At 36.7% G+C, this 26,367-nt stretch overlaps 1 protein-coding gene across 4 annotated transcripts in view; it reads left to right on the top strand.

The window, feature by feature from the left end:
* Nucleotides 1-26,367, top strand: part of SIL1 (SIL1 nucleotide exchange factor) — a 210,392-nt gene that overhangs the window by 139,911 nt on the left and 44,114 nt on the right. For all 4 annotated transcript variants that reach the window (XR_004318735.1, XM_006180347.3, XM_032476848.1 and 1 more), the window contains one exon: nucleotides 3,896-4,017. Coding sequence is in view for 3 of the 4 variants with exons in the window: in XM_006180347.3 (XP_006180409.1) it covers nucleotides 3,896-4,017 (122 nt within the window). In the remaining variant the exon portion in view is untranslated. The remainder of the gene's footprint in view (nucleotides 1-3,895; nucleotides 4,018-26,367) is intronic.

The following is a 26,367-nucleotide window of genomic DNA, read 5'->3' as shown; positions in this document are numbered from 1 at the left end:
AATATACATAACTAATAAGTAAATTACAAATAATATGTTTGAAGGTGATAAATACTACGGAAAAATAAAAAGTAGAGCAGGGGATAGATTGGCAGTGTTGAGAAGGAGGATCTCAGACAGGAGAAGCAGCAAGTACCAAAGCCCTAAGGTGGGAGCATACCTAGTGTGTTTGAGGAACAGCAGTGTGGCTGGAGCTGAGAGAAGGGGAAGAGAAGTAGATGAAGTTCAGAGATAATGGGGGGAAGATCATGGAGCACCTTGTAGGCCATCGAAAAGACTGATACTGGGCACTATTTGGAGGATGTTGAACAGAAGAAAGACTTGATCTGACTTTTAAAGGATTCGCCTAGCTTCTGTGTTGAGAATTGGACTGTAGGCCAAGGGCATGGGTAGAAGCAGGGAAACTAGATAGGAGGCTATTGCTCTAATCCAGACTAGGGGCGATGGTGGCCCAGGAAGGCTGTGTAATCATAATCAAAGGCTTGTTTTGAGATCCTCATCAAGACATAGATGTTCAACATCCTCCCACACCTGACAGCATCCTTGTTCTCTATAAACTAGGCTAAAAGACATTCTTTCTTTAGGATTTTGCCAGCCTTTGTGGTGAGAGGATGAGTGTGTACTGTATCTGCAGGAATTATGGGGTGGCCTCTTCATCTCTCTCTGCTCATAACTCTTTCTCAGGACTCAAATAGCAGACCTGTGATCCTTTTAGAGGAAAAAAAATAGACCTGGGTTCTCTTTCCTCTTTCCATTCTTACTCTGCAGGTTAGAAAACAAAAATTCTAACAGCTTTTCCGTTATAGATATTTAAAGGATTAAGGATCCTAGGGGTTATTGGCCAACTCAGTCCTGCTCTGATGTTGACAGCTTTTATTTTTTTCTCATCTTAACATATTTGGATGGACCTTTAGGTATCAGGTTTCTGTAGCTCTTCCTTTAGTTGCAGCATAAAAGGCCACCTTTTATGAGAGCTTATCTTACCTAGAGGGGAGTGAGTACACAGGTGGCTAGCAGGGCCCTAATAAATATTATTTCCCCTGCAAGTTGTTTGGTTACCTGGAAGTGTCATCTCTAGGGTGACATCCCCTTCTGCTTTCATGGTTTACTGGGTGGGGTTAACAGATTTTTTGACTTCACCAAATTTAACCTGTTGTCAGCCCAGGAACCAGTCCCCTGGTGGAGGCCAAACTTGATCTGTTGGCAGAAGTGTCACAAGTGTTCTAGGTCATTGGCCTTTTGGTTGGAAATATGGATGAGATCTTTGGTTTGGGCTGGTGTGTCAGGCTTCTGTGCAACAGTGTTAAGTTGTGATTTCACAGAGGGATTAAAGAAGACACAGCTCGGCCTTAAGTTCCAGTTGCAATGGGGAGTTGGGGTGATATAGTGCTAGCTTTGAGGAAGATAGGACTTTTCTTGCCAGGAACTTCCTTAGTCCACTCCTATTCTAGACTCTCTGATTAGATGTTTTGAGAAGTCATGGGCCCAAACTAGATCCAGACTGGATCTGCCCAAGGAGATTCCTCACAGCCATGTTTGAATTATTAAACAGGATTTGTGAAAAGCAAAACCATGTGTGTGGAAACCGTTTGTGAGTTACTTATGAGGAATGGTCACTGTGGGCCCCATCCACCCTGGGGCAATGTGTTTGCCTTCTCTTACGTGACTCTGATTATTTGCCCTCATCTCTCCCTTTCTCTCTTCTCCTTGTTCTCTCACTATCTTGTTAGTGCTCTGCCTTTCTTTTTCCCTCCTGAGTGTTGGCACGGTTCCCTACTGCCTCCTTCTTTATGTTTTCCCTCCATCTACCTTGAACTCCTTTCTGCCTGTCCCACCTCCATCCTGAAAGCAGCCTGGGAAAAGTTCTGGCCCCAGACCCAGCTGGGGAGCTGCATACCCAGGTCCTGGCCATGCCTTCTCCTGTGTGATACTGGGAAGGGCCCAGATTTTGGAGCTTGGGTGTACAGTGGGCAGAACGACTCTTCCTCCTCATCTCCAGTGAAATAACAAATAAGAAAACATCTTGGAAATGCTGAAGTGATTATATAAATGTTAGCATTTATAATACCCTGATTTATCTTTGGGGTAATAAATAGTCCAGAATAGAAGCTCTGTGACTCTGGGCTGTGTTGCCCAGAGTGTGTTTGGGGCTATTAGGGTAGCATCTGCTCTGTTAGGAACTCATACCAGTTTTGATAAGTAGTCACCTCAGGCATGGAGTGACAAGACTCTAAGCCATGGTTTGGTATCTAGAAAACCTGGAAGAAGGAGGATCAAAGGAGAGGTAGTGAGTTCTTAGATTTTAAAATCAGAGTATGTGAGGAAGGAAGCGTCAGTAAGTATTATTTGTGCTTATGTCAGCAAAGCACCCAGCTGAGTCTCCCTAGTTAGCTAGACTATGGACCAATAATCATTCTTTTTCATAAGGACAGATTAGGGCAGACAAATCCCAACCCTGGCTTGGGGATTTGATAGTAGAGCAGACTCCATGCTTACTTCATGGCCCTGGATTGGCCATTTCTTTAGGTCTGTGGTACCAAGGACCCATCCATTTTGTTGGCATACATACCCTAGATTGCCTTTTTTATTCACGGTGGAGTTTATTTCAGTAACATTGTTTTTTTCAGATAAAATTTATTCATTGGTTTTGTGATTATTTATTGAACACTTAACTATATGCTTAGTAATGTTCTAGTCACTGGACTTAAACCAGTGGACAGACAGACAAAAGCCCCTGCTTCTGTGGAAATTATATCAGAATATATAAGATGATCTTCAAGTGGTAAAAACAAGCTAGGCCTACCCCTAAACATAGGCAGAGTCAAATACAGCTCTTTAAACTGGATTTGTCTTTTAGAGTCCTCTTCCTTTTCAGAAGGATACAGTCAGGTAGGAAAAGCCTCTATGGCATCTGGAGGAAGAAGGTGAGTAGTAGTTACATGTAGTTGGGCTCTAGCTTCCTGTGCTTTTCTGATGATTTGTAGAGTGGGATCAGCATATGAGCAAGAGGCAGCCTTTGTAGCAACAAAGATATTTTCAAGGGAAATGTAGCTACTGCATGGGGGAAACGGGATCCAGTGACCTTCCTGTTTCAGGATACTAATGAAGCATGGGGGAGTGGATCTCCTATAGAATAAAAGAAAGTGTAGACTTGGGACTTTGGACCTTATGTATAGCCTAGACCAGTGCTGTTATATCAAACTTTATGGGATGATGGAAATGTTCTGCACTGTCCAATAATAGCATAGAGTAGCATAGACCTAGCCTAAAGCTTTTAAGGGAGAGACTTGTGTAAATTTATCACAAATGTCCTCAGATTCAGTCAGCTTAGACGATGAGGTGAGGAAGAGAGAAGAGAAGGGTACCGTCGTTATTCTTCTCCCAGCACTCTTCCAGCCCTCCCCCTGCAACAGAGTTGCTTTTATAGTCCCTGACTTCTAATTAAAAATTAGCTTTTTTTTTTTAAGTGTCTACTGCTTCCATTGCCCACATTAAGGCAGGACATCAACAGGAAGCATGGCACCATATTTACTAACGCTGATAACGCCAGATCTTTGTGTTAACAGCTTGTACATTAGGAGTAAGCTTTGTGACTCATTATGGTATTAGAATTTCTCGGGACATGTTTAGCATAAGCAATAGCTAGGTGCCATTTCTGCCAGTTCTCACATAGGTGCTCATAAATCATATTAGGTGAATTGGGAGTTCTCATATTTAACATTGTTTACAATTTAGTTTGTTTTTACAAATCCTTTCCTAATTAGTCAGAAAGGCCACCAAATACTTTTTACTTGACTTTTTAGTTTGTTCTTGAATGGTCACCAGAAGAAAAGGTGTAAGAAAAGCTCTTCTTTTCTTGATCTCTGTACTATACTAAGCATTGCCTCTGTTGCAGATGGATAATGCACAGGACCTGCTTTCCTTCGGTGGTCTTCAAGTGGTGATCAATGGGCTGAACAGCACGGAGCCCCTGGTGAAGGAGTATGCTGCGTTTGTGCTGGGGGCTGCCTTTTCCAGGTGAGTGGCATGGATGGACATCCCATTGGTCAGGATCCTTTGGACCCTTCAGGTGAAGTCTAGCTTTAATCTTGGCCTGATTTGCCTGGAAGAAGGTTGCATTTGAACTCATGCACATCCCTATCCATATTTCAGTGTAATCCCAATGAAACAAGAGTAAGAATTGGATTCTGCCCTTATTTTAAGAAGATGAGAATTTTCACCCATGTTGTCATCATCTGTAACTCTGTTCCCCCTCATCTTAAATGTATGGGCATTTAGTACCGTATTTTAGGTCACATTCTCTGTTTTATTCAAAGCTAATTAGAAGTTAGACCAACCGTAGATAGTTGAGAGGGAGGGGAATGAACTCCAAGAGCTGATCCTTTTGGCAGTAAAGCTACATTTGATGATGAATAAATGATGAACCTGACCAAAGAGGGCCTTTTGGGGGGAAATGTGTGTTCCCCTAATTGCCTGGAACCAATCAACATGAAGTCAGGTTATCACATTCTCTAGGTTGGAAGTTGTTTAAATTTCAGTTAGTCTGACTTGTGCTAGAAGACTGATCAAGCAAGAGGAGTAAGGAGACAGCATATTCAAAGAGTGGATGCAGAAAGAGATCTGAGTACCACATCATTATAGTCATCCAAAAAAAGTCGGTGTGTCTTCAAGCTGCAATTGGTGCATTGGAGCTATAGTTCCTTCCATTTTTGAAAATCTACTCCTACGACCATTTGTTCCTCTAAAACAGGAACCCGTATTCTGGTTCTTGCTCTTCGTCAGGGCATGGGTGGTGGCTTGGATGGGTTGCCCTGCTTGGATGCCAGGGATTGTGATGTTGCAGGAGAAAGGCTATTCTGAACATTTTTACCATTGGAGCCTTTGTTTTGGAAAGATTTTCCTTTGCCTTTCATCTCTGCTTATTTCATCAGAATTTCAATCTGATGTCCTCTCATTCTGAAAGACTTAAGCATATTTTCTTAGTAAATTGATAGGCACAGCTCGGGACGCTGGAAGAATTGTTCCATGTGGAGAGTCTGGGAGCACAGCAGACCTTTGTTTCCCTTTTTGCCAGCTTGCCTGATCTTCAAGCCCTGGTTGTCCTGTGGACTCCAGGGCATACCTCATTAAGTATTAACCAGAGCCAGACAGGGAAATCACTGCCTGTGCATCTACTGGTTAAGTGAAGAATCTAGGAATTTGTCATTGGTAGCTGTGATTTCAGCCCTGGACAATAAGGTTCTTATTCTTTTGAGACTTTAGAGGCTTGAGAACTTACTGAGGCTTACTTTTTGTTTCTCAAGCCGTAGAAGAATTGATTCAAACATTTTTAACCTCTTTCCCCCAGACTTTTTTTGGAAATCTTTTCTGTAATCCTGAGTACTCTCTTTTCACTGTGAATGTGAACAAATAATCCTAGATTTCCCTTGCCACTGCTTCTGGAAATACATTTCTTGGGGGAAAAGTCTTGGTGTCACATTTTAGTTAAAGGGGGCTAAGTGACTTGAGAAGGATACATTGGACCTGCTTATCAGCCATGACTCACCACAGGGCTGTGCCAATATGTGGTTTTAATTAAGAGTTTTCTGTGATTGTATTAGCATAAGACTGTGTTAACGTTTATGCAGCATCACTAAAATTTAAATAGAGATAAATATAAAATATTGCAATTTAGTGTTTAGGTGGCAAGCAAACTGCTGTATTCAAAATGTTCTAGCCGGGATTTTGGTGGCTCATTGGAGGGCAGTTACAGTGACAGCATGGTATGGCGCCATGCTTTTGGAAGCCAACAGCAGGCTCCCGAACATCATGAAAATGTCAGTGTTTTATGCAAAGAGGAACTTGATGAAAGGTAAGAATATTTCTATGTAAAGAGGCAGGTTTCAGTGCTCTAGTCTGATATTCATTATTTATTTTTGATGTCTTAAGTATTGGTTCTGCAGCTCCCTACCTGTCCCCAGCAGGCATAAGTGCACACACATAGCACACATGTATGCATGTGTGTATGCACAAAGTGATTGGACGAACTTGCTCTTTACCAAGAGGGCATTTAAGGGACAGTGAGCATGTTGGAATCACGGAGTCTCACAGTTTGGGGATGTTATTTAGAGGTCATTCCTTCCAGTTTTCTGCTGATAGGCAAGAATGCTGCTCAGTCAGTCCAGATGTTTCCGTATTTGGGAGGATTATACAGACCATTGTACCTAGAGCCAGAAAATCTAGGTTCAAGTCCAGTCTCTATCATTTCCTGGCTTTTTGCCTATAGGCAAGTGATTTCACCTTTCTAAGCCTCATTTTTTTCATTTGTTAACTAGAAACAATAGTAGATATCCTCTGCATTTCATGAGGTTGAATGAATATGAAATAATATACAATAATAAGTCCTTATAAAGCACCTGTCAATGATAAGGGGTATAACATAATCACGCTCATTGTGTGTCCTTTTTTCTGAATTTTCACCATAAGGCAATTTTTATTTCTTTTGTTTTTATACTGCAAACCTTTATCTTCCTTATTTTCTCTTCTATAAAGTGCTTATGTTCTACCACATATGTCCCTTGGTGTTAATCTTGTTTCTTCATGATGGTATGTATTTACCTACCTGGGTTAATTGCTTAATAAGGCCTCCACACAGATTTCTGTGGATGAAGAGATCTCTTCTGTGGTGTTAAATGTGAAGCAGTTATTCCAAGATCAAGAAGAAAGAATGGACATAAATGTAATTGACATGGCCACTTACTGTTATATGACCACTGAAATAGTTTGTTCCCAATTTAAATATCATTCACACTTATTATGGATCATACACTTTTATTTTCTGCTGCCCATGTTTTTGTTGTCGGTGCATAAGGCAAGTCAAGCTCTTGCATGAGAAGATAAGCAGAGGTAGAGAGAGAGGTGTTTGATGCCTTTAACATTTTCATCTTTTCTTTTTCTTTCCTCCCTCCCTCCCTTTCTCCTTTCTTCAAGTTGGATATTTTCATTGGTCTTCCTATGACTTGACTCGAGTCCCGGGCAGGTCATTGTGTTTCTGTGTTTGGGAAGGCCTTGTGAATTTTAGAAGCCATGCAGCCTTCTGTAATCTGGTTTTGGTTTTACTTCTCAGCAAACCAGCCTCCTCCTTTTGTTTTCCTCTTATCTCCCTGTATGTGGCCTTTACCTTCTAACTATTAGGAATTAAATTATCAAGAAACTGGTATGCTTATCCCTGGCTTTTGCTGTTTTCATGGCCCTGCCTCTCTGTGACTTTTGGTGTCCTATATCCACTTTTTTATATCAAAGATGTATGTATTACTCCTGTTCCCATCTCTGCTATATCCATTTTTAATAACTCAAATTCTCATATGCATTTGTATGAATTATTATGAAATTAGGTGGGCTTGTAATGAGGCAGGAAGCCCCATAAAAAGACCAGCAGGACCCCTAGGCAGGGCCACTGCTCTCCTCCCAGCACCATCCGGTTCCCTGGCCCAGAGGCTCTATCTTACTCTTTGCCTCTAAAGCAGCTAACTTACAACTAAAATTCTATTGGTTCCCTGAGCTCATTTCTGATTGGTTATTTCTTTCACTCCTGATTGGTTATTACTCTCACTTCTGATTGGTCCAGTTCCGTAACTTCTGATTGGTCGATTTGCAGTACTTCATTTGCATGGAGCTCACTCCTGATTGGTTATTTATCTCACTCCTGATTGGGCTATTTCTACAAAGCTTGTTCCTGGTTGGTCAACTTCTGTTATACTTTAGTTACATATGATGTTGCAAAGTGTAAAACTGGCAGCCTATAAAAGGCCTGTGTAAACCTATAGACGGGGTCCAGAGCTTGAAGTGTTAACTCATCTGGGCACGCTGGCATAATAAACCTGAGTTCTCCAACTCTCCGAGTGCTGCTTGGTCTCTCATCCTGATCTAGGTTGCTGTTAACAACTGAGCTGTAACACCCAGCTGTAACACATTTTTTTGCAACAGTAATTGCTCACTGTATGCAGTGCCTTTTTTTTTTTTTTTTTTAACCATCCATAGTTTGTAATGAGTCATAAACTTGTGCCTGGTACAAGAAGGGAGGTACATGTGCCATCAGTCAGTCATAGTGCAGTTATGTTCTGACGGACTCCTGAAACAGGATTACGTACTACACTCTCTTTGACATCTTCCTTGGAGCTTCCTTAGCAGATACTGGATTGCATACATCTCTTTATATAATGAATGTTTACCCCACTGCTGACCTGCAACCTCTTACCCCATGCTTTGTTGTGTCTCTGGTTTCCTCAGTTGTACTCTTCCCACTGATGTTTTACCAATAAATTTTAACCATTTGGCCAGTACCAGATGATTGTGTCCCTTTTCCATTTTTTGGCCTCCTATTTCCAAATTTTTTTTCCTGTCGTCCTCATATGTTAATTTCAGTGCTCATATGTTATCTTCTCTCCTCTGTCTTTCCTGATGGCTTTTGTAAGTTTGCTGGGGATTAGCATTCACTATTCCATTGACATTTAGCTTTATAACACTGTCATCCAATAGGTATCTTGAAACTCATTTCCCATGTTTTCCAACATCTCATATTCTCTGACTACCTCCATCATGTCTTCATATTTTCATCTCTTGTTAAATATGGTTTTTATCCATATCCTGACCTCTAGCTTCACTGTGAGTGTTCCTCACTGTCTTCCCTCCCTGTAGGCTCCTTTCTCTTAGCCCACAGATGTTCTCAATTACCTGTCTACTGACCCATGTCCTATCACCAACTTGTTCATTGCCTCCAACCTGCCAACCATATTTTCCTTCCCTTCCAAACTTTTTTAAAGAGTAGACAAAAAGAAATCCAAATAAGTGCCCATGAGCAACCATCCCTGAAGTTTTTCAAGAGTATTTTGGCATCATTGACATCTCCATAACATTCAACAATGTTGACCACCGCTTTTTTTTGGAAACTTAAGTCGTTCACTGCTGTGTGATTGTAGTCCGTTGGTTCTTGGATATCTGTTAATTACTCCCTCTTCTTTTCTTTTTATAGCAACATCGTCTCACTATCTTTTAATTATAGCTATTCACCAAGATTATATGGCTTTGTGCCTATTCCTGTCTTAATTTTCTCCACCAATGGGCCTACCTCTTCCTATAGTTTCAAATTCTACCTCATTGTGGGTGACTCCAGAGTCTAAGTCCACCCCTTCTCCTCAGGTCCATTTCTACCAGACTCTGACATTGTACCTCAGACTCAAGAAGAAAGTGGAATTCAGTTTCATCTGTCTCACAAAGTAGATTTTTCCTCCCACTTTTTAATCTATTCCTGGTAATATGATAATCTTTGTTACCAAAGCTTGAAACTTCTGAGTGGTGCTACTTGAGCCATCTTTCTCCCTGTTTAGTTAGTTTGTGACTGAGTCCTGTGGATTTTTATTTTCACTGTTGTTACCTACTTAACAATGATTTCCTTTTTAAAAAATCTATTCTGAGGAGCCTTGATATTGTAAGAGCAGCAACAGTGTTTAGGGAGGGGATTCCCTCTTCAGATGCTGGGAAATGAGCCCTGAATAGTCTAAATGAAGCATTGTAATCCCATTTTCCATGAATGTAGATTGATTTAAAGATAGGCATGTGACCCAGTTCTGACCAATGAGACATAAAAACGTATTCGCTGGGAAAGCTTCTGGGAAGGATTTTGTTCTCTTATAAAAAGATAGTAAAGAGACCTTGTCCACTTCTTTCTGCCTTTATTGCAGTTGTCTTGGAGCTATAGCTAGCTTCGACCAGTGGGATAAAGAGCACAAGGACAAAAGACTGCCATGCTGAGGAGGATAAAAGAGGGGAAAGACAGAAGGAGACTAGCTCCTTTATGATTTAGTTTAGCTACTATACTGATTTTGGAACCATCTACTTCCAGACTTCTGTTGTGAGAGATAATTAAATATCTTAAAAAAAAAAAAAAAAAAGAAACAATGTTAGTCATTATTCTTTTACTTGCAACTGTACGTATTCATATTAATCAATTTTCAAAATCTCAGATTTTAAAATTCATTTTAAATACCCTTGTTTCTTCATAGCACTCATCTCAATTTGCAATTAAATATTTGTTTGATTACCTATTTACTGTTGATAACACCTGCTAGACAGTTTGAGGAGGATAGGATTTATTTTCTATCTTAATCTTGCTGTCTGCCTGATATGTAGCACAGGAGCTAGCATTGAATGCTAGGAAATAATTAATAAATAAATAAATGAATAAACAAAAGAATAAAGTGATATTTGGGAAATGAAAAATTTTTTTCAGATAGCATATGAGAGCTGAGTGGAGAGTGCTGTCTTTATTATTAATGATATAACAGTGGATGGTTCAGTTACTTCACCTTGATTTAAAAATCTAAGGCCATGGAAATGTGTATATAGCCCCCTGCCCCCAACTGAAGGCCTAGAAAATAGAAGGTTAGAGATTGGCATGAGGTCAGGTGTTGGAGATGTCAGCATTTGAATAAAAGTTCAAGTATGATTCCTAGGACTAGTTCTGACATTTTGACTGCAGGACCTAATTTTTCACATTCCTGTAGTGACAAGGAAGGTGCTCAAACCATTCTGTATCTCATAAATTAATCAGCATATTAACCAAATTGGCTTAGGCAGTTGGATAGCCTTATAGCTTTTAAAGTTGCATTCAAAGTCAGATTTCTTTTTCCAAGTGGCAGTTAATAACAGATGGAAAATGAGCTCTAACCCTGACCAGCTTCCTTTAGTACTAAAGAAACCAAAGCTTCATTCTAGAGAGGGAGGCACCTCTTTCTTAATGAACTTGTCCCTTCTGTATTTCTTTTGAATCTATCTCTAACGTGCCCTTGCCTCCTCCACGTCCTCCATGTGGCTGCTTTCAGATTTTTTCATTATTCGCTACCTTCTTAGTTTCTTCCCTGCATAACTCCAGCCCACAGAGTTCTTTTCTTTGGACTTTGCTAGCATTTGTTGTTTGGAATCCTAAAATGTCTCTTATATATCTAATTCTCTATGTATGCCAGTTCTTTCCTCTGTTTCCTCATTAGAATGGAGGGCTTATTGAGAGCGGAAGCTAGGACCCAAGTCTGTGGTACCCACAGCACCTTTAGAGGGTAGGTTTCATGCAGTTGCTTAGAGCATTTCATAGTACAAACTAAATGGTCCACAAAAGCTGGAATCACCAAAAATCAGTGGGACGAATGAAACTACTAAGAGCAGGGAAGCTTTTTATTTTATTTTCTATTTTGTATGATTTTTTCCTCCAGTGAGTATGTATCTATATTTGTATTTAAAATTTAAATAATAAGTAACAAAACAAATAGAATAGAAGACTTATGTATCTAGCAAATGGTGGTTTACATTTCCTAAGAAGCATTCTTGATTCAGAATACTTGAAGATGCTGGATTTATAAATTTATAAACATTTCCTTAGATGCTTAATTCACCTGACAAGAAACTGTAGGGCCACTACTTTGCATAACTAAGGGGGAAATAAATAACATATTCATTATATGGTGATGCTGCAAGAAAGTGAGAGAAGTTCCAAAGACAAATATAATGGAAAACAAAAATTCTAGGAGATATGGGATGCTGAAACTTATAGCTGTGCTGGGGATGCTTGTCATTCCCTGGTGGCCAAGATCTCTTGTTTCAACAGGCTTTATGTTGGGGTCAGCCTATGAAAGGGAGAATTAGAAAAATGAAAGTCTTATACTCAGAAGGAGAGGTATTAAAGGCAATTTGGCTTTGAATGGAAGGTAGAAAAATTTCCAAGTAAATTCTTCAACCTTGAGTGCGTTGGGGCTGGAAATCATACTCCTTTTGTGGCCTAAAAATCTCCAAACTGCAAATTTAGTTTAAAATGTTCTTGATAATAATAAAAAACTGGAAAAAATGTTTGTAACTAATATGACAGATATAACATTAATATTCCTGATATATATAGAGAGCATGTAAAAATAGAGAATTAAACACACTAGTAACATTATGGAAAAATGGGATAGATACACACTGCAGAATAAAAGAAATGTAGATGGCTTAACCATATTAAAAAACCCCACTCATAGGAAGAGAAAGACCAATTAAAACTATACCGAGACACTGTTTCTCACCTGTCAGAATAGCAGAAGTCCAAAAGTTAATAGCATGTTCTGTTTGTGAAACTGTGGGGAAATAGGCTTTCATACATTGGTGATAGAACTGTAAAATGCTACAACCCTTACAGAAGGAAAGTTCGCAGTATCTAGCAAAATTGCATATATGTATACATACACATACATAAATATATTTTTTTACCCTTTGAAATATTATTCCTACTTCTAGAATTCTACCTCTAAAGTACAGTGATAAAGATAAGAAAAGACCTATGTATGCTCAAGGTTTTTCATTATAGCACTATTTGTTGTAGCAAAAAATGGGAATCATCCCAGATATCCATCAGCATGGAGTTGATTGAATAACTGTATAATTTATTCCATGGAGTACTATATAGTTGTAGAAAAATTTAAGAATATTGTTGTATAATACAATTTCTTTTTAATCGAACTGTAGTCAGTTTACAATGTTGTATCAGTTTCTGGTATACAGCATAATGTTTCAGGCATCCATATACATACATATATTCCTTTTCATTTCTTTTTCATTATAGGTTACTGCAAGATATTGAATATAGTTTCCTGTACTATACAATAGAAACATTGTTTATTTTATATATAGTAGTTAATATCTGCAAATCTTGAACTCCCAATTTATCCCTTCCCACCCACTTTCTTCCCTGGTAACTATAAGTTTGTTTTCTATGTCTATGAGTCTGTTTCTGTTTTGTGAATATGTTCATTTGTGTCTTTTTTTTTTTTTTTAAGATTCCATATATAAGTGATATCATATGGTATTTTTCTTTCTCTTTCTGGCTTATTTCACTTAGAATGACAATCTCCAGTTCCAGCCATGTTGCTTCAAATGGCATTTTATTCTTTTTTATGGCTGAGTAGTATTCCATTATATAAATATACCACAACTTCTTTATCTAGTTATCTGTCGATGGACATTTAGGTTGCTTCCATGTCTTGACTATTGTAAGTAGTGCTGCTATGAACATTGGGATGCATGTATCTTTTCACATTAGAGTTCCCTCTGGATGTATGCCCAGGAGTGGAATTGCTGGATTATATAGTAAGTCTATTTTCAGTTTTTTTAGGAATTTCCGTACTGTTTTCCATATTCGCTGCACCAAACTACATTCCCAGCAGTGTAGAAGGGTTCCCTTTTCTCCACACTCTCTCCAGGATTTATCATTTGTGGACTTTTTGATGACAGCCATCCTGACTGGTGTGAGATGATACCTCATTCTAGTTTTAATTTGCTTTTCTCTGAGAATTAGCGATATTGAGCATTTTTTCATGTGCCTATTGGCCATTTGTATGTCTTCATTGTAGAATTGCTTGTTTAGGTCTTCTGCCCATTTTTGGATTGGGTTGTTTGTTTTTTTCTTACTAAGTTTTATGAGATGTACATATATATTCTGGAAAGTAAGCCCTTGTCAGCTGCATCATTTGCAAATATTTTCTCCATTCTGTAGGTTGTCACTTTGTTTTGCTTCTGGTCTCCTTTGCTATGCAAAAGCTTATACGTTTGATTAGGTCCATTTGTTAATTTTTTGCTTTTATTTCTATTGTGTGGGTAGACTGCCCTTGGAGAACATAGCTGAGATTTATGTCCAGAAAATGTTTTGCTTATGTTTTCTTCTAGGAGGTTTATAATTTCTTGTTTTGTTATTTAAGTCTTTAAGCCATTTTGAGTTTATTTTTGGGTATGGTGTGAGGAAGTGTTCTAACGTCAGAATATTTCTTTTGTGATATATCCCAGGATATATTGTTAAATGGAAAAAAAAAGAAAAGTATGAATAACTGCTATTAAGCATGTGTATTATGTGCTAATAGTTTTTAAAAATGAAGGATAAAAGGTTGCTGTAGGAAGAGGAGCTTTGCAATCATGCATACATTTTATGTAATTCAAAAGCTCAATTAAAATAATTACAAAAATATTTCTCATAAAAATTGAGAACAGAGTGAAACAATTGAATCTGTCTATGGAATTGGTGGCATAATCACGCAGGGAAGAACTATTTCATGTGATTTTACAGTTGAATAATTTGACGATACATCCCTATTTGGATATATTTTAAAGACCAAAAAACCTGTAAAATTTTTCAGAAATCTTGTTGATGGAATTGTTGGTATTGTTATTCTGAGCCTGTAGTGTGTATTGTGGGATAAAGCAGATGAATAATCAGGCTGGTTTTTCTGAGAACCAAGACTTCCAGCATAATAGAAGGGAGATACTGATATAAAATTGGATATTGGGTAAAATCCCTGTTAGTTCTAATTTTGAATCGAAAGTATTAGTATGAATTCATAATAGGTTTTTTTCTTTAAAAAATGTAGTTTTAGCACTGTCCACTGAAAAGATCCAGAAGGGAAAAAGAATAAACCGGTTAACAGTGATCAGCTCTGACTCCTAGATTGTATTTTCTAAATAACTTCTCCCTCTAAAATAGCATTTTCCACTAAAAGGAACTGTGATGGCTCATTCCAAGTGTGGAGTAAAACATGTGCAAAATGATCCTAGATATCGTGTCATAATCTAAAGCAAGTAAGTTCTCAAAGCCTACTAGGGTCTAGGACTCAGGGTTCAACCTAAAAAAGTTCCCATTGGCCATAAGTGCAACACTGGGAATTTCAAGAAGGATAATAACTGCAATGAATTGAAGTAAATCAAATATGTTTAAATCCCTAAGTTCATCGTGATACTTAAAAGAACAGATTAAACCTCATTGGTCATCTTTGGAGAGTATTGGTTAGGGAACCAGTTCTTAATCAAAAGTGGCAAATAAATAGAAAAAATAAAGCATTTTTGTTTATGTTGCCTTTCCAAACTGAACTAAACTTTGGTGTATTTCAAATAGTTGAGAGGAAGTTTATCTTTATATTGAAATTTTAACTAAAAAAGGGAAAGTGATACAATTAGAATATTAACATTCTCTAACCTTAAATGAATTAATGCATCTTGTTAATGATCATCAATGGCTGTGAAAAGAAAGACAATCAAACATTATGTGCCTTGTAGTGAATGATGTGATGATGTACCTTTAGGACCAAACCATTTATTTCCCCAAATCTGGGAGTGTTGGCTCCTCAAGGCTCAAGAGTCAGTTCCTACAAGAATTAATTCAGAAGGGAGATGACTTGCCCAAGGTTCTGGCCCCTTCCTGGGGGCAGCCTGCTTCCAATGACACAGTGCAGGGGTTCAAAGGGCTTCTACCCTTATCTCAAAGGAGGAAACTCTGAAAGACCATCCTAGATCCAGAGCTCAGTTGAGACCTCTGTTGTAACTGCATCACAGTTCAGCTTCTCCCATTGGCTAATCCTGCTTCCCTCACCCTCACAGGTATTGCCCCCAAGAGTAGTCTTCAGTAAACCACTTGACCACAAATCTTAGAGTCTGTTTCTTAGGGAACCTGACTTTGACATATCTCCTGATAAAAGTACACACCACTGCCCATGAAGTGGTCTTGATAGAAAATAAAATCTGAATCTGATCAAGATCCATCTTGTAATATAAAGGAAATACTAGTTGGGGAAAGGGTATAGCTCAGTGGTAGAGTATGTGCTTAGCATGCATGAGGTCCTGGATTCAATCCCCAGTACCACCTTTAAAAATCAATAAATAAAACTAATCCCCTCCCCCCAAAAAAACAATACTCTAAAAATTTAAAAATACGTATAAATAAAAGTAAACCTAATTACCTACTCCACACCCCCCCCCACAAAGGAAATACTGGAGACAGGGGATATGTTAAATGATATAACGGACATGTAATCAGCAAAGTTTAGAATGTTGGAAACTGTAGAACTACTGGATTTTTCAACAAATAAATTGTGAGACAAAAATGGAAGGAATGAAACCATAAATTAAAAGATAGCTAAGTATCAACCAATTACACTGTGTTTAGCACCTGACCAAATCAGCAATGTTAAAAAAAATTTTGTGAGATAACTGGGGCCATTTAAACAATTACTTTGTATTTGATAATGTTAAGGAATTTTTGTTAAAAGTTTTTAATGTGAAATGGTAATGCGGTTATGTTTCTTAAAAAAATCATTTTAGAGAAATGTACTGAAAATTTTATGGGTAAAATGATAGGATGTCTGAATTTTGCTTTATACTTATCCGGAGGAGGTGAGTAAGTGGGTGGGTATAGATGGGTATAGATGGTATAGGGTATAGATGAAACAAGACTGGCCATGACTTCATAACTTTTAAAGTTGGTGATCATTATACCATCCTCTCTGCTTTAGCGTGTAGATGAAAATTTCCATAAGAAAAAGTTTTTTTTTTAAAGTAGTTTCAAATTGGCAGAATTTACAGGTTACTGAAACATATATAAATCCTCTTTGAAGGAACACATCTTAAATGCAGGCCTGAAAGCATCTCCACAAAGAAAAACAAATTGTAGTAGTTATCAGCTTACAATCAAAATATCACAGAGCACACACGAGAAATAAGGCATCATGAGTAAAAGATAGCAGAAACTATGTATCAAACCTGTAACGCTATACACAGTAAAGTTTTGAGAGTACAGAATATAAAACAATTCTTTTAATATGTTTAAAGTAACAAAAGTATGAGCAAAGAATAATAGACTATTAAAAATGATAATATCCAGGAAGATTTGAAAAAGTTCTAAATGTACAGAAGTGGAAAATATAATTGCAGTTAGGAATTCAGTGGATAAGGTAAATAACTAGTGAGATATGCTGAAGAGTAATTAAGTAAACTGTAATATAGAATTGACAGAAATTGAAAAATTAAAAATGAAATAGAGGTTGAGACATGGAGAATAGAATGAAAAGGTCTAACATGAGTTCCAGAAGGATAAAGAGAACGTGGGAGAAGCTGTATTTGAAGAGGCTTGGCTGGTACTTTTCTAAAACTGATGAAATACATGAATTCTGATTCAGGAATCCCACTAAATCCCAAGCAGAATGATTAAGAAAAAATATATTTCTAGCAACATAGTGAAACTGTAGAAAACTGGACTCATAAAAACAGCTAGAAAAAAAACAGAATCTCCAAAGTACTAGGAGCCATATTTGATAAAAAGAGGGAAAACAACTTTGCTCTGGGTACTCTTAGCCTAGTTGCTTGGCCTGAGAATTAGGCTCTGACGTCATTTTCATCAGTTCTAGGCAGCAGTTGACACCATGAATCCATTGCCTGTGACATTTCTTTCTTGGTTCCATGTGTATCCCATTAGACACCTGGATTTAAGGAAGAATCCACCATGCTCCCTAAAGTTGAAGGTACTTCAGGCCTGCCAGGTTTCTCATTAAGTGCCTGTTCATGGGCTGAGATTATTGGAAAGAAAGTAATTTATCTCGTTGAGGAAAGAGAATAGTGGAACTTCAGTCCGGTGGGGAGGCTGCCAGCATGGGCTTTTCTATATATTTTGTTCCTACTTTCTTCTTAATTCCTACCAACCTCAGTTTCTTTCTCTTTTTCTATTTTTGTCTATTTTTTCTATTTTCTATTAAAGTGTTGATGATTTTGTAGAGAATAGACTTGCTTGTCATAAACTTTTAAGTGATATAGGAGAGTGACTTTGGCATAACAGTGTGAGGAAATTTGCTAACCCACTCCCCAGTAAGACTGGGGAAAATTATTTTTTAAAATAATAGTAAAAAATAAAGCTTCTGAAAATAGACCTATGGGCAAACAGCAAATAAAGAAACCTGCTCATAGAAATCCACTGAAATTTGGTAAGAAAGGTGAGAGTCTGTGTTGTTTGAACCAAGACAGCTTCCTGCCTCCCCACTGCAAGCTCAGTGAGGTAGAGACTGTATTGCAAACTGCTGCAGCCAGGAATCTGGGATTCCCTTTATCCCCAGCTCCCAGTTGGAGGGCTTCCTTCCAAGAAAGAGCAGAAGTTCATCATTTCTCATCCTGTTGTGAGCTACCTGTGGCTGAAGCTAAGTTGTAGGTGAGCACATTCCAGACTGGGGGCAGAGGGGTCCCCTTTTGCCCACCCCCCACTTGTGGAAGGAAAGCTCTACCTTGGGTGTGGAGTGCTGAGAGTACTGGGGCCCAGTCGCCTTTTCCTTGGCTCAGGAGGTTGTAGTTCCTTGTTGGAAGAGGCAAGGTGACAGGATCTCAGCTATGCCCCCAACCCACTGAGCCCTCAACTCCTGGATTGGGAGTGTCATTCGGAAGCTTCTCATTGTCCCCACTTTCAGCTCCAGATCCCTGGCTCAGATTTTGCCTGGGGAAAGTGAGGCCATAAAAGAGGTCATTCTAATCTCTTCCCAGTGGAACTGACTTCATTTGCAACAGAGTGTGCAGAAGTTCAAACCTGAGGACACTCCCAAGAACAGTGGAGGTTGTGTTAAAAGGCACCTGGGAGGAGATGGATGGATTTAGCAAAGATACAGCCTAGACTGTAGGCCAGGTAGTTTGCAGAAGGAACTAAGAGTAAGACAGTTGGGAGGGGCCCTCCAGGGTCCGTAGAAACGTCAAACAGGGACCTCAGAAACTATTCCTTCAAAGGAGTCATACATTGATAGGATTAGTTTGTTGAACAATTTATGCCCCAGGCATTGTTGAAGCAGTAGAGCTCTTTATATTTTAGAAGTTAACCTTTTGTGTTGGAAGTATTTTTTCCAAGTTTGCCATTTCTTTTTCAGTACTTTACAATATGGAAGTTTAAAAATGTTTATGTGACAAAGTTGTTCATCTATAACTTCATGGTTTCTGTTTTTTATGACACACTTAGTAAAGCCTTTTCTACACCAAGAGCATATAAACGTTTTTTCTTCATAGTACTTCAAAAATAGGAAATATTTCAAACATGAGGAGTTTAGAAAATCTTATGCTCACTACCCAGATTTAATAAACTAAAATTTGCTATATTTGCTTCAGACTTCTCATATAAGATACTAAGTACAGTTGAAAACCCTTTCATAATCCTTTCTATTTCCCTTTCTTCTTCCCTAGCGGTAACCACTCTTCTGAATTTTGTTGTATTATACATATTTTTATAGTATCTGCCTGTGTGTGTGCATGTACGTGTGTGTATATATTTAAGTTTTTGCCAGTCTGATGGGTGTAAAATAGTATTGAGACAGGAGGGAAGCAGGCAGGGCACAACCATTAAAAGAATAACACAACCGTTGAGGACAGGACAAAAATTGGTTCGAACTACTAGGCCCAAGATGGTGGAAGATTTAACTTCCAGGAGACCTTGAGCCTTATTATATGCTCATTGTAATACATTAGCATGGTGAATGACACACCCACGGGCGCCATGCCAGTTCTGAGGCTGACCATAAAAGGCCAAAAGATGGGCAGTGGCCAAATTCCTGGAAATCACTGCCCCTCCCCCAAAATACTTGGAGTAATTCTCCCACTTGCTAGCACATGAAATTACCCAGCCCATAAAAACTAACCCTGCATCCTGGGGCCTCTCTCCCATCTGAGAGAATTCTGTCTATAGGATGTGTATCTGTCTAAAACTGTTTTCACTTTACTGTGGCTCACTCTTGAATTCTTTCCTGTGCAAAGCCAAGGACCCTCTCTTGGCGAAGTGCATCCCAGGGACTCCCTGAGACCTGGGACATGACCATCCTCTGGTGCCTTTTTTTCCTGCAACAGTATCTCATTCTTTTTTTATTTCACTTTTCCCTGACTACTGTAGAGGCTGAGAAATTTTTCCCCCAGAATTGGAATCACACTATACCTACTACTCAGAGATTTCCTTCCTCTCTCCCTCCTTCCCTTCTTTCCTCTGTTCCTTTTTTTTTTTGATGAGTACATTTTTTGTATGTTTTTGTGCCATCATGGCTGCACTTTTTTGAATTACTTCTTCAGATCTTTTGCCCATTTTTTCATTGAATGTTTTCTTTAATGCTTAGTAAGTGTTTTTAAAATAGGTAAAATCTAGATGCTTATATATAGTACATATATTTTCATGTAAATTATATATAATCTATCCTAGTATTTTGTCAGTTATGAGCATAGCAAATATCTTCTAGAATGTGGTTGGTAGTTTAACATTGTTTATGTTGCCTATTGTTATAGATGTTTTAAAGTACTTTTATAAAGTCAAAGTTACCATTTTTTGTTTATAATTTATTTTCTTTATATTTTAACAAACTCTATTACCTTAAGGTGTAAAGATGTTCTCTTATGTTACCTTCTAAGAAAATTAAGTTTTGACACTTAGATTTTTATTCTAAAACTTGTTTGTTCTGTGCTGTGATACATAGATTTTAGTTCTTACCAAGTGGCCAGCTAGATGTCCTGACACCATGTAATGAGTAGTCTGTCTTTACCGCAGTGAATTATAATGGTTCCTCTACCACATAACAAGTTCCCTTGTTTGTATGGATTTGTATTCTGATCCATCGGTCTCTTTTTTTATCTTCACACCAATCTCATATTATTTCCATTTCTATGGCTGTATATGTTTCTGTATCAGGGAAAACGAATCCTTTTCTGTTATTCTTTTTAAAAATTGCCTTGAATATTTTTGTCCATTTACTCTTCCATATGGATTTTAGGCACATTCTGTTAGGGTCCACAAAAACTCCAGGTATTTCCATTAGAATTACAGTAAATTTATAAGATAAAATTTGTGAGAATCAACATATTTACAAAGTTGTGTTCCCATCTATGAACATGGCTAATTTTTCTACTTAAATATTTTAAAATCTTCTGCTAAAGCTTCATAAATTTTTCCACATAGGTATTGAATCTCTTTTGTTATCCTTAAGTATGTTACAGTATTTGTTACTGTAAATAGGATTATTTTCAAGTTTTCATTTTTTAATTTGTCATTGCTGGTATATGATTTTTGTATCTAACAAATTTGCTGAAATCTTACTACTTTTAATAGTTAACCTGTGTCTTTTCTTGAATGTTCTTTGTAGACAATCATCACTTAAAAAGAAGTTTTCTTTCTCATCTTTATCCCCATTTGTCTTTTTCTTATATTTTTTAGCATCTTTAATATAATGTTTATTAAAATATTAATAGGCATTCCTGTCCTATTCTTTTCTTAAGTAGGAATGATTCTAATTATTTTACCATTAGATATGATATTTATGGTAGTTTTAAAACATTTTTTAAATTTGTTTTTTTGGGGAGGGTGGTAATTAGATTTATTATTATTTTTTTTTAATGAAGATACTAGGGATTGAATCTAGGACTACGTGCATGCTAAGCACATAGTCTACCACATGGTAGGTTTTTAATGGACTAAAAACATTGTCTTCTATTCTTAGTTTGGTAAGTTTTTTTTTAAATCATACTTTGGTATTAGATTCTGTTGATAATCTCTTACATTTATAGCAGTGATTATATGATTTTGTTTCTGTTACTTTGCTAATGTGATGAATTGCATTAGGAAGTTTTCTAATGTCCTACTTGGCTGTGATGTATTATTATCTTTAGTATTTTGTTGGATTTAGTTTGTTAATTTTTAACTTAAAAATTTTAAATCTGTGATTATAAATGATATTGGTTGTGTGATTTTTCTTTGTCATATTGTTTTGTTTTGTTTTTGTCGTATTATTCTTACATGGTTCTATAAGGATATAGTGATATTATAAAAGAATTTAAAATGCTTTCTTTCCTTTTCTGATGTCTAGAACATTCTGTACAAGATGGGGTTGCCAGTTCCATAAAGGCCTGATGAAACTCACCTGTAGAACTATTTGGGCTTGGTACCTTTCTGTGTGGGTTGATTTTTTTTTTTATATTCATTCATAATATCATTAATAATTAAGCATCTTTAGATTTTCTGTCTCTTCTTGAGTCAATTTTGGTCATTTTCCCTCTATATTGTATTTAATTCTTTGACATAAATTTGTTTAAAGTATTATCTTAGGTTTTTAAATTTTCATCTGTACTGCATCTATAGTTATGTCTCCCTTTTTATTTCTAATTTTATTTATCTGTGCTTATCTCCTTATTTATTTGGCCAGTCTTGCTATAGGTTTATCTTGTAATAGTGTTTTGGTTTTGTTAGTTCTTTTTTTTTTAACCTTTGTTTTTATTTAATTTACTTCTGCAGTTAACTTACTTTGTTTATATACTCTCTTTGGGTTCATTCTTTTGTTCTTTTTGTAACTCTTTCTGGTTGAATGCATGGCTTATTAATAGTCAATATTTTTATATTTGAAAATTAATATAAGCCTGTAGTTTTCCTATTTTAGTTATATAAAGTCTGTAATTTGTATCATTTTTGTTTGTTTTGTTGGTTAATTTTGAATCCATGAATTATTTAGTAATGCGGTTTTAGTTTCCCAAATGCAGTTAACCCTTGAAAAACACAGGTTTGAACTGCACAGGTCCACTTAACGCACAGATGTTTTTCAGTAGTAAATATTACAGTACTACTTGATTTGTGATTGGTTGAATCCACAGATGCCGAACCCTCAGATATGGAGGAATCACATATTTTGAAGGCCAACTACAATTTATACATGAATTTTCCACTGCACGGAGGGTCAGCACCCCTAAACCCTTGTGTTGTTTGAGGGTCAGCTATACCGTATTTCCTTCTCTGTGTGTATGTACGTATGTGTGTTGGTACATATGTAGTTTGCCTTGTAAGCAAAGAGTGATAATGATTCTTTAGTATTTGCTGAGATTTCCTTTTTTGCTTGCCAAGTCATTAGTTTTTGTGCATATCCTGTAAGTGCTTCTAAAGAATGAGTGTTTTATTTGTTGGATACATGGACATACATAGTTTTTTTTGCTTTATATACTTGGATATGTGAATTCAATTTTGTGTGTAAGATGTTCATGTCTCCTGTTTTCTTACTAATATGTGGCCAGCCTTTTCTGAGAAATTAGTAATGAAATATCTATGATTATATATTATTTTCTTCCTATATTTGCTCAATTTTTGCTTTATTTTGAGCCACATTATTAAATGTGTATAGATTCAGGATTCTTCTGACCCCCCTGGTAAATTGTGCCTTATAACAGTGAATTATGATCCATCTTTTGACCCCTAATAAGTAATTTTTGCCTTGAAATCTATTTCATCTTATATTAATAAATCTAGCAGCTTTCTTTCTGTTAGTTTTTTCTTGGTATATCTTTTTCATCCCTTTTCTTTCAATATTTCTCCCATAATATTTTACACATAATCTTTACATAGCATATAGCTAGATTTTATTCATCTAATTAAATATCTTTGTTTTTAATAGGTGAATTTAATACAGTTTCTTTTATTATGACTTACTGACATATTTAGATTATTTTTGCTGTTTCAGTGATTACGTTTAAATTTTTAACATGCTTGTTTGTGCTGCTGAAGTGTAAAGTTTTTTACCTCCTCTCAGTGTAATGACTTTAAGAATGCTTTAACTCCAATTTCTACATTTTCCATATTACTTGCTAATGTTTTTGTTTCCACCTTGTTTTTTAACCAACTTCATAAATTAGTCATTGTCATAATCAGTGCTAATATTTTACAGTTCATGCTTGTTCATATTTACCTTTTTTTTTGCCTACTTTTTCCTTCTGAAGTTCAATTTCCTCTAGTTATTCTTTCACCAAATGTCTTGGGCTGGTAAACTCCCTTAGATTTTCCTGAAACTGGCATCATTTTGCCCTCTTTCTTGAATGGTAGTATATCTAGTTATCCTTCTGGTACCTGTAGTTATTGATGAAAAATCTATTGCCAGTCTAATAGTTTTTCCTTCTGTAGGCAGTCATTTTTCACCTGATTGTTTTAAGGTTTTTCAGTTGTATTTAATTATCAGTCTTTTATGTACAGTACCTATTTTCTATATTTTCCATGCATATGCCACATTTCTACTGAAATCTAGATAATTTTGTGTGACCTATATTCTAGTTTATTTTCCCTTCTGCTGTGTTTAATCTACTGCTGAATCTGTTCATCAAGTGCTCAATTACAGATTTATAGTTCTAATTTTTAGAAATGTTATTTGCATCTTTTTCAAAGTCTGACTTACACCTTTAAGTTTCCTATTCACTGCTGATATTTTTAAAGATGTCTTTTATTTATTTAAACATTGTAAACATATTTTATGATTTATATTTTTACAATTCCAAGTCTTTTTCTGCAAGTTTATGTCAATGGTGCCTTATTTCCTTATGTGCATGGTTATTTTATAATGTATTACTCATTGGTTGTTAAAAATTTTGGGGGGCCTGAGATGTTTTGGGTTTTCTTCTGCCAGGTTTCTGGAGATAATTAACAATCTGGGACCATCTCAAGTAAAGTTCACAACTTGAGGTTTCCCAATCTGCCCAAGGGATGTAAACCTAGCTTGTAAATCATGTGAAGGTTGGATCGTGGCTTCAACTTTTCGAGGTCTTTCTTTTCCTATTTTCTTTTTCCTCTTTTTCCTCCATTTTATTGCTTATTGACAGTGCATTCTGACTCACCTTTAAGCTAGAAACATCAAAAGACTACATGCTCAAGATAAATGTGGGGAAGGTTTCCACTTTGGGTGGCTCTAGACCTTGACTATGTTTTCCTTTCCCCACAAGGCTGCCAAAACCAAAACCCAAGTTTGACTGAGTCCATGAATGCTGTAGGCCTGAGTAACTTCAGTAATTTTCTGAATTCCCTCTCTTCCTTAGCTTTTGGTTTTGTAGTTCCTAATCATTTTGTTGCTTTTCTGATCTTTTTAGGGAGTTTTTTTTCTCATAGTTATTTTGATTATTTTCAAATAGTGGGTTGAATAATCTAACTCACTGTTACTGGAAATGAGAGTTGACTATCGATTTAAACAAACTTGCAGGCTACCTTACTAAATCATTTTATTGTTTCTAAAAGCTTTTCAGTTTATTCTTTAATTTATATAGTCAAAATACCTGCAAGGAATAGTAAATATTTTCTTTTTTAGTAATAGTGGTGATAATAGGTACTTTTATTTGTGTTTGTTTTTGGCAGGAATCCTTTTGGTATCTTGTAATTATATATGATGCTGGTGTTTGATGTGAATGTGTTTATTTATTTGTGTAGTTGTTTGTATTACATATGTTTATATTAAGTAAGTATGTTACATTAGTGTTAAGTATGTATACATAAACTTCATTTTCAGCGAGGTGATCTAAGAGGAATTTATGGTGAATTTTATGCCTTTTGCAATCTACCAAGATGACTATATGATATCCTGCTACTGTGACCACTTGTTTCATGAGTTATATTTATATATTACCCAATAGTGAATCATCTTTACACATCTGTAATGAATTTTCTTGATTTGTATTAGTTATCTATTACTACATAACTAATTACCACAAAGTTAGCTGCTTAAACAATGCATATTTATTATATCAGTTTCTGTGGGTCAGGAATCCAGGCATGACTTTATGGGTCCTCTGCATAACTAGTAGCTGGAATCTGGGGCTTGACTGGGAAGGATCTCTTTCTAAACTCATGTGGTTGTTGGCAGAATTCAGTTTTTTGCAGATTATCAGCTTAGGGCCCTCAGTTTCTTTCTTTTTTTTTCTAAGTATTGTCGGTTTGTAATGTTGTATTAATTTCTTCTGGTGTACAGCGTAGTAATTCAGTCATATATATATATTCCTTTTTATATTGTTTTTTTCATTTTAGGCTATCACAAGGTATTGAAAATAGTTCCCTGTGCTAAACAGTAGGACCTTACTGTTTATCTGTTTTATATATCGTAGTTAGTACCTGCAAATCCTGAACTCCCAGTTTATCCCTCCACATGGCCATCTCCATAAAGAGCACACAACATGGCAGCTTGCTTTTTGCAAAGCCAGCAAGGAGAGAATTCTCAGCGAAACAGACCTTACAGTGTTAGGTAGTGTGATAACATACACACATTCACATACAACCTGTCACCTTTGCTGTGTTGGTTAGAAGTAAGTCATATTTCTCACTTAAGGAGAATGTGCCTGATTTTGGTCTAGACATTATGAATTGGCTTCAAGTAACAGAAAATATAGTATGTAAGGTAGATGTTAATTTCTCTTTCTAATATTGTACGTAAGATAGACCTAAACATCATCTTCAGGTCAGTAGCCTAAGGTTGATGTGGCAGCCCTGTTCCAGGTAGACACAAGAGTCTTAAATTCCTTCTAGTCACACTGTGATGCCATCCCTAAGGAGTAATCCTTTCTTCATCATCTTAGATGGCCAGATCTGCATTCTAGGGGGGCAGAGTGGAAGAAGGGACATAGACAAGGAAACCAGTGACACTTAAGTCTTTTAAGGAGAATCCTAAAAGCTGGCAAATGATATTTCTGATATACCCCATTGGTCAAATGTAGTTTTTATACTTATACTTTATTTGCCCAGCAAAAATTTGGCTATGGTGGAGG

The sequence above is a fragment of the Camelus ferus genome, chromosome 3 (genome assembly GCF_009834535.1).
Source record: "Camelus ferus isolate YT-003-E chromosome 3, BCGSAC_Cfer_1.0, whole genome shotgun sequence".
Classification (NCBI taxonomy): domain Eukaryota; kingdom Metazoa; phylum Chordata; class Mammalia; order Artiodactyla; family Camelidae; genus Camelus; species Camelus ferus.
Note: the sequence above shows the minus strand (reverse complement) of the source record. Positions and strands in the feature narration are given on the sequence as shown.